The sequence below is a fragment of the Anthonomus grandis genome, chromosome 7, assembly GCF_022605725.1.
Source record: "Anthonomus grandis grandis chromosome 7, icAntGran1.3, whole genome shotgun sequence".
Taxonomy (NCBI): domain Eukaryota; kingdom Metazoa; phylum Arthropoda; class Insecta; order Coleoptera; family Curculionidae; genus Anthonomus; species Anthonomus grandis.
Genome location: NC_065552.1, coordinates 23,147,612 through 23,157,179, shown reverse-complemented (window position 1 = coordinate 23,157,179; position 9,568 = coordinate 23,147,612). Strand labels below are relative to the sequence as shown.

The 9,568-nt window shown below is 32.5% G+C and overlaps 1 protein-coding gene across 3 annotated transcripts; it reads right to left on the bottom strand.

Moving 5' to 3' along the window:
* Nucleotides 1–562: 562 nt before the first annotated feature.
* On the bottom strand, nt 563–9,179 carry LOC126738432 (uncharacterized). Of its 3 annotated transcripts, none has more exons than XR_007661335.1 (7): nt 7,749–9,179; nt 3,488–3,603; nt 3,102–3,365; nt 2,901–3,036; nt 2,595–2,817; nt 2,003–2,516; nt 563–1,936 (listed from the first exon to the last, which is right to left on the bottom strand). XR_007661335.1 is itself a non-coding variant. In XM_050443771.1 (6 exons), exons 2-5 carry the CDS (start codon nt 3,263–3,265, stop codon nt 2,290–2,292), a joined length of 750 nt encoding a protein of 249 aa, XP_050299728.1. In that variant the 5' UTR covers nt 3,266–3,365; nt 3,488–4,919; the 3' UTR covers nt 563–1,936; nt 2,003–2,289. The 3 variants fall into 3 exon arrangements, 1 of the variants encoding a protein (XP_050299728.1); XR_007661336.1 differs by having other exon boundaries at nt 3,102–3,278; XM_050443771.1 differs by lacking the exon at nt 7,749–9,179 and having other exon boundaries at nt 3,488–4,919.
* Nucleotides 9,180–9,568: the final 389 nt, after the last annotated feature.

Sequence of the window (9,568 nt, the reverse complement as noted above, 5' to 3'; positions counted from 1 at the left end):
AAACCATGAAGAAAATAAATATTTCAAAATTGTTCCATCTGGCTTTAAAAAGGACGCATTTCATGACATTTTATTCAATTTTAACTGTTTAGTCAGTTTTTACCTAGAAACACTTAAACGATAGTCAACGCGAGTTAGGTTAGAGTTTTTTTTGACGTTGTCAATAAAACGTTATATATTATCGTTAAAATTACAAATATAGTTTTAGGTAGAGTATCATCGTACTTAAAAAACTTAACGATAAAAAACGAAAAAAAAACTTAAAGATACATCAATAATAGGGTAAACCACCCAGTTATTGGACATTTAAGAATTTTACAAAGTTTGAATTTACGCAAAAAAAATATTTTTTTACCTAGAGACTTGAGTGATTGCTAAATTCGATCAAAAATATATTGGATTTATACACTAGTATTAACAAGATTAAGATAAAGGAGTAATTATTTTTTACAGAAAAAAATCTGGGACTATGTCAAAAATCTTAGTTAATGGACAAAATTTCTAGTTTTTGGACACACTGAAAGCAGTAATTGGACAATTAAAAAACGATACGCAAGGTACGATCTTTTAATTTTTTATTTAGGTAAAAACGCGGTAAACTCGGTTTTTTAGTCTACAAACATGTAATATAAGCAAATTCCATTATTAATCATTATTAAAAATGTTTATGTTCATTTTTATATAAAGCACAAAGTTCATCCACTTCTTGATCCTCGTCCTCATCATTTTGTCTGCGTTTAATTCACTTAGATCATCGCCGACTAGTTGCTCACTATAAAATTGATTATTTTCGTATATTCCCTCATTTTCTGTTTGATTTTGGTCAATTAAAATATTCTCCGACATGTCAGTCATGTCGTAACATGTCAGTCGGACATGTTACTTCCTCCGAGTCGATAGCTTTTACCATTTCATCTTCTTCTTCTTTTAGATAACTTATATTTGCCATGCTCGCCAGATCCTTAAATCTTCGTTCGCCAATGAAGACATTTTGTTCTGTTTTTAAATCCTCAAAATTCTCCTCACTATTAATATCTTTATCATTTTCTTCTTGGTAGCAGTTATGACATGACATAAGAATAAATCGTTATCATCTACATCGGGGACATGCTCCTTATGTTCTTTTGAGATACATATGTTATGAAACTTTTTATGGCAAATATTACATGTCCAATGTTTACTTTTGGCTATGCGTTTCTTACAGACCGAGCAGACGGCATCTTGTTTATTTTCGGTTGATTTACAAACTTTTTTATTTTTTAGGTTAGGTTTAGTTGCAGCTTTTTCTTTCCTTTTACGTTTTTTTTCAATCTTTTTATTTTCTTCCTCCAACTTAAGAGTCTTTTTAGCCTCAAAATTTTCCTGATAGGCTCGAGGAGTTATAGCAAAAGATACACGTTCAACTTGGCGCTTATTTTTGCGCTCAGGCTTATCAGGAATTTTAAGGAAGTCACTAATACATTTACCTATTGGTGAAAAGCCAGGTGTTTTGTTCTTCGACTCGGTATCTATTTGTTCGTTTGAAGGCGCAATTATCCCAATGTCAGGAGAAATGGTTTGTGTTAAATCATTATCTTTCGTAATAAGTACATTAGCAAATACATGAACTTTCTTACTGTTTGAAGCTTGACTTGAAATCATATCAATTGCTCCATTGAAAGTTTGATTTTCCTGCCTAGATTCATCAATTTTTTTCAGTGTCATTTTTAAAGTTATTTGGTTCATTCGTTGGATTGTGTTGATTAGAAGATTCCTTCAATTCTCTGGCATTAGGTTTCCTGAAGAAACTCTACATCCTATGGAGGGCTAAAAACTCAGGAGTAAATCCTTCTTTAATGAGAATGGCGTCATATGATTCGAATTTAGTAATAAGTTTAGCCCCAACAAAATTACTAAAATTCTCTTCATCCATCATTACAGGAGCAGATATCGTTTCCTAAATATCAAATAAAATAATATGAGAAGAAGACGGAAGTAAAGTAAGAATAACTTATAAGCTTACCTCAACAGTTTCATGGGATTTCCCAAGCGTTTAGAATAGTCAATAGCATCCGGATTAAATGGATAGAGTCCGCATGCTTTAAAACCATTGATAAGCGTCTCTGTTTTGACTGCTTCTGTCACCACCATTTCTAAGCTGGATTTCGCTCATAATAATTTCTAACAGCTTTTTTCCAGCCCATCTTTATTGGTCTAAATACCGCAACATCAAAAGGCTGCAATAGTCGAGTTGCATTAGGATAAAGGGCAAATACTTCTATTTGTAGGTCATTGCAGAGAATACTTAGATCATATGTTAAGTCGGACTTGCTCATCCAAGAATAATACAAGTGGAAGCTGAATATTGTTTTCAACCAAGTATGGATAGAACATGTTTTTAATATAATCATAAAAAGTATCTGATGTCATCCATCCATTATCGGATCGCCCGATCCCCCAATTTGGATTCACTGTAACGGCTATTTTTTCCGGTATTCTTTTGTAGGGATATATTATCATTGGTGGAGCTGTCATTCCTAAAGCCGAAAAGCAGAACATAACAGTAATATTTTCTTTCTGTGATCCTTTATCTATTGAGTACACGTTTTTAATACCTTTTCCAGCGAAAACTTTTCCAGTACTAGGACAAATCTGAAAACCTGTTTCGTCCACATTAAAGATTCGAGAAGGATTATTCATATTAATATTTTTTATCGGCAGGTAATCTTGAATTTCTCTAAACCATTTCCTTATATCTTTTTCACAGACACAAGCACTTGCGTTGCTAACTGCTTCACTGGTTCTTTGCACGATTGTCGGATTTCTCCGTAGGAAAGCCTAAAAAAGCCGCCAATGAAAACTTAAATAAATAAAAAAAAAGTCCTAAATAAGCATAAAAAATGTTTTTTAAATACATTTACCTTAAACCAACAGTCGCCGGGTCTGTTATTGTTAAACGGATTTGGTTGTGGATTTTCGATTAGAAACTGTTGAACACTGTTGAGAATATCTTCTTTTTTTCTTGGAAATCCTCTATTTGCTAACTCTTCTATCCACCTGTAAGAATAATCACGTATGGATTTACTATATTCATACGGTTAGACGGTAGATATTTAACCTACTTTACAAGCTGTTGTTCCTCTTTTAAGGTCAATATAGGGGATGGGCCGCAAGTTTCCTTATGACCAGGGTTTTTAGCCGCCGCCCTTAATCCCAGTTTATTATTCTTAACCTCGTTAATTGCGGTGTCCATAGAACTGGTATCATATTGCCCCTTTTTAGGCATTCTAGCAATATACCTAAATACAAAAGTCTATTGGACAGACCAGTACCATTTATTGGACAATATCCAATAACTGCTCGACAAAAGAATATTTCAGGCAAACCTATATTAAATTAACTGGAATTAAAGATTTGAATTTTCTGCGAAATCATTTCAGTTATTGGACACACCTTATATTCTAACCTAACTAATAATACCTTCTGTCATGAGCCTTTAAATTCTTACCTTAATTAGGTCCTCAGGTATTACGAATATCCTAGACAAAATAACCACACTTGTTAAGGCTCTGCTTTGTTGATGTACCAAAGACTAATAAGATTTGGCGCCAAAACATGCCGATACTAGAGAGGAAAAAAATAGATAGATCGGAGATATTTAAATGGCGCCATCTATATTATTATCGATGAAATATTAGAATTAGGAATCTTGTTTTTATTTGTTTAAATGAATATGTTCAATAACTGCAACATGTCCAGTAACTGGGTGGTTTACCCTAGTTATTCCTTTTAAATATTAACCGATTACGACGCCAGTATTGCCATCTCTGAATTTATTGGGTATATGCTGAATAAAACAGCATCGATCGTTAAAGCAGTGTTCCATTAAAGGTGTATTTTTAGAATACAGTTTCAATATGATTCAATATAGATGGCCCTAATAGGTTCATATATCCAGTTTTTTTTCAAAAATGCTGAAAATATTAAGTGATTAAAATATTGCCTTTCTGTAAGATAAAAGTTTTTCCATTTTGCTCGCTATGCGCCATGAATATTTTGAAAGTTTTAATTTAAAAAGCTATATGTAGCTTAAACAAAATATAATAGAATTAAATAAAATATAAGATAAGGCTTAAAAATAAGAGACACATTTCATAAATTTTAACTATGATCTGGTTTTAGCTCCAGTTGAAATTTATATATGATATTTTAATGCACAGTGATATAAAATCTAATAGTATAATGGATGTAGGTCATATGTTTGTTAAGCATATAGTGGTGCTCGTCAGGGTAGCAATCTTGCTCCTTTTTTGTCAATGGCCTATCTGTTAACTTTTTAAGCAATAGTCTTCTGTTTGCTGACGACCTAAAGATATTTCGCATTGTAACTAATCGGGATGACTGTTTGCTTCTCCAAAATGATATTAATTCAATCTACAACTGGTGCAAGATTAATAGGCTTCCTCTCAATATTGAAAAGTGTAAAAAGATGTCCATTTCTTTGCTAAAAAATTAAATTAGCTTCGACTATACATTAAATGGTACAATCATTGATAATATCATATGTAAGATGTAATTTTTTTTCCCTTTAAAAAATATTAAACTAGACCAAACACTGCGTCCCATTTCTTTTAACGCGCAATAACTATTAAGATTAAGAAAGAATTTATAGACAAGCCATACAAGAGTAATTCGATACTAGAGGTTTGATCTCATAAACATCCAGTCTAAGAGCCCTGAGATCCAAACTTCGCTTAAAAGATCTTTTTAAAACGTATTCGACTTTTGAAGTGAAAGTAGCGTGCGTGAATATTATTTGTTTTAAGTGCTTGTGCCTTATTTTGGATTATTTTTATACTGGTGAGTTTTTTCACGGAGCATCCAATTTTCATTATTTTATATTTCCTATTTTTATTGTTGTTGCTATTTACATTTCAACATTTTATTTTAAATATATGTGTTTTACAAGATAATAATAAAATTTGACATAAAACATTTAATACCTGTTTTAACTACATAAGATATTTATAGATAATTCATTTAATAAAAGCAGAGTGCTAGAGCTGCATATCATCTTTTTCCTTTTACCTAAAATGGCCATATAACGTAGATTTATTTACCAACAAGTTGCTTATTGTGGAGTGATTGAGCCACAGAGCAATCTTTCTGTATTGTGGAGTGTTTGAGCCACTTACAGATTTGAATGTTGCAAACTACGTTTTCCTGTACTATTTATAGTATGAAACTATACCTTTCCAAATATCCTATTTTACTATCTGTTTAAGCAGTTAATAGCACATTTATATTGCGCTAGTGGGTGACAGACATAATGCGTAATAATATTTCAAATATAATAAATAGCTATTAAATAATAATTTAACTAGTTATAAATGTTTAAATCTTTTAATAATCAAAATATCTAAATACTAAATAAAATAACAGAATTAGGATATTGGTTGCTCAACACATTTATTTTTTCCAGGTACGTACGTTATGTCATCTTACACTTGACTACATGTATCAACATATTTATCAACATAATCAACAAGTAATTTAAGTATCGTGGTTTTTAAAGATATAATGTAAGTAATTATCACTAAGACTAGTATTTGATTTATTTGATTATTATTGTTTTTATAATAAAAATTGGTAAACGCCCCATATATTAAATTTAAAATATTTATTTACCGCCACCGGATTTGAATTTAACATTTTTGGCCTGACACATATCAAGTCTTCTTCGAAATCTTTTGGTTTTAATATAAGAGCTACATCAGGCTTTACTAGTATATCAAGTAAAATAGCAATTATTTAACTCATAATTTGATTATTTAATTCTTTAATTCTAATTAAATCTCTCAAATGGACTATTGCACGCATAGTTTATAGCATGAAAGTTTATATAAAAATTGACCAGGCCGGCGACCCATATTTGAGTTGAGAGCGTACAAGAAAATATTACACAATTTTGTTACATGATCGGAAGGTACAATTTCTCAGTGTAAAATCAATAAGTTTAAAACCTTTCAATGTGATCTGTGAAATATAGTCTTTAAAATTATTGGTTTCATTAAAAGTGATGCGAAGGTCTCTAACTTGACTTTTGTAGTTTAGGTTAACATTATTCATGTGATAGTTGAGTATTTTTTATTACCTTTAAAAAAACAAATATGAAAGCATCTGTCGCTATTTAAGATTATTTCGTATGCTCCGATTCCATAATTTATCAATATCCTTTTGCAATATATTGGGTGCGCCAATAATCTTACAATAGCCTATTCGGATATTGTAAGACTAGTTAGTAGCAGTATATTCGTTTCGGCTTAAATTTCATCAATAGCAATTCCGATTTCGCGTTTCAAGTCTTCAAATAATCTTTGGATAATTGACGTAATATTTATCCTAAATGACTCACCAGAAAAAATAGTTCAACGGGCTCAAAGCCCAGGTGACCAAACGACTTCGGAATTGCAGCTGAATATTCGATTTTCAAAGACGGAGCCCAAAAGTTCAACTGTTACGTTGGCTGTGTGGCAAGTTGTGCCATCCTGTAACCAAATATTATCCATACCATCCTGTTAAATTTTTGGAAAGAAAAATTTGTCGGGCAAGGTTCGGCAACGCTCGCCATTGACAGTGACGGCGGCTCCTTGGTCTTTTTCGAGGAACAATCCGCTGATGATGCCGCCAGACCAAAAACAAGAGTAGCTCATTGTAGATGCATTAACTTTTAAATGGTCAAGTGTCAAGTGTGAATTTACCCAGCTGCAAATCCGACAACACTACTAGTTGATATAGCCTCTGCGGAGTTTCGTCTGAAAGGATGATTTTTTAGTAAAAATTCTCATCTTCGGCCGAACGATCTTCAGTCCATTCGGCAAACCGACATAATGTTTCACTTTTTGCACCAATTGTATTTTAGTAGCACTTCATACCGGTCCTTATGAAAAATTCGCCTTTAGGAAGTGCAGGAAATATTCAATTACTAAGAACGATGACGAATTGAGGTGGATGGACGTTCACACACATTTTGGGCAATAGCATCAACATTATCGGCTGTGCGCATCGGATTGGAGCGGGAACGTATTTTTTTTTACTAATGAACCAGTTCCGGAAACTCGCTTCACAAATTGATCAATAAATTGACTTAAAGGCCAATCACTTGTATCCAATTTTTTTTTTCAATTTTTTACGGTTTGGGTTGAAAACTCTTTATTTCGTGAATGTACAGCATTTGACTGCATTTTTGACATACATATTCTGATATTTAAATGGCCATAATTGAAATTACAGCTGGTTCAAATTCCAAACCCATTGGAAGATGGTGGGAAGCTAACATTTTTAGTAAAAGGCGAAAGCAGGAAGACTGGAAGGAGACATATGGATGGGGCAAATCCTGTAGGGCAAGTTTGCTATCCCCACAATGCTATTCTCGGACTAGCGTAGTGCGCAACGCCCGCCTGATACATGTTAAAGCTTGCGGACGTAAAACATGTGAGAGATATCTCTCCTCCCTCCAGTCTTTTTAGGCGAAAGATTTATTCGCTTTGAAAAGAATCGAGAGCATAGAATTATATTGCGTGTTAAAAAAGTTCCGGACTCTCTTATGTAGAATTTGGGTTTTTTAAAATTAAACTTCGTAAGTATTGACAATGCATTTCATTCAGCGAGCTCCACCATGTATACAGCAAGAGAATAAGAGTACCATAAAACAAAAATGTTTACGTTTTACTGTACTGACCCATCTAATAAAGATTAAGTTTACTCACCGGGAAACCTCGGTCCCCTTGATTCAGTCATGCCAACAACCATTAACATATGTAGTTACTTTATGTTTGTTAATAATTTACATATATATATCTTCTTTCTTCGACGACTAGCTCGTGCCCCCTAAAATAGTTAAGGTTACGCCAGACGCTTCACTGCCGCTAAGCGGTAAGCATCTCAACACTCGGAAACTAAGATAACATATACCGAGATCTTAGAATCCAAATGTGTCAATCAAGAAGACAAGTGAGGGCCCTCTATAATTCACAAGACCAACTCGAAGGAACTGCGCGCTCAGAGGGCATCCCTGTCGATTGCTACACAAACCTGGTAATACCTCGCTAAACAGCGACAAACTCTGGTATACCATAAAACTCTAGCCATGGACTTATACAACAACAATATAAAATATTACTCACATGTCGACATGATTTACCTGTGCACAAAACAATCACAACCATTCTAATATCCACCTAATGGACAAACACCACCACACCTGGTAAACTATCACCACTATATCCATGGCTCTTTATAAGCCGAAGTGCCCAGCACTCACTGCCTCTTTTACTTTTTTGGGTCTCTCTCAATCTCTGCTTATATTATATTATTATATGTATTTATGTTTAGGGTATAGATTTTCAACCTTAGGATATTTTACACTTAATAATTCAAGAACGCGCCATTTTATGAAAAAGTGATCCAAATAAAAATTATAGATATCTTTTAGATCTGCATATACAGGAGGCATCATAACAGTAGTAGAGACCAAAGTTACTTTCTTTAAATGGAATGGTTAATTTTTTTATTCATTTTCCGATTCTACGCTTAATTTTAATACAACTTGATGTAACATATGCTATACCTTCACTAGCTTAAAAGATACGATAGTTTAAAAATGTACTTTATCAATAAAATTGTTATTAGCTAATTTTTAAACGTTTTTACCTGTCGAGGTAATTACATTCCTTTATTGCCTATTTATGATATTTGTAAGTGTCAGTTTGTCATGGAAGTCCACTTGTCTGCGGAGTAAAATTGACACAGGTAATAATGCTTTAAGAATTGCTATCTGTTTTTATCTGAATTGCCTGAATTTATTTCTAAATTCACATTTTGCAAAGGTTCTGCAAAGCCAAAAAATTTGATTGACCAAATATTTATTTAAAATTGCATAATATTTGTATATTTATAATAGATAGGCTTAAAGACGATAAACCTGATTTCAAAATCACATTATTAGGACCAAAATTATTTGGTTTAAAGTCAAGAACATAGTCGAGAGCCATTTTGTCAGAAGTTTTATTTAACAAAGCTTGATTGGTTGATAGTTGCACCTATTTCTTAGAAATTAAAAAATCTTTGGATGGGTTATGGGAACCCTATGCTTTTTACATTTGGCTAAGCCAGTTTTTAAGTGCACAGTAGACCCTTGACATCCTATCCTAAAAAATAATGGACAGAGGATATAGTAACAATGTTTATAGAAACCTAATATAAATATTTTTTAATATTTAAACAAATGATGGATTTTTTTTAATTTCTTAAATTGTGTTTCAGTTTTACACGAAATTAAAAGTGGAAAATTATCGCTCGCTTGTTTCAAAATTATATATAGTAGAGAATACAAAAAGGTTGCTTTAATTTTATATTCTGTATGGTAGGGCTTATCTAGTATCTTAAAATTAATTTACAACTTATAATAAAATTAGTCGTACTAATTTAAGTTTAGGTTTGAGTGCTTCAATAATAAGCCCGTATTTGTCACAAAATTATGGACTTTAAACCATAAAACGTTTTCAATCGAAATACACAATATAAAAGG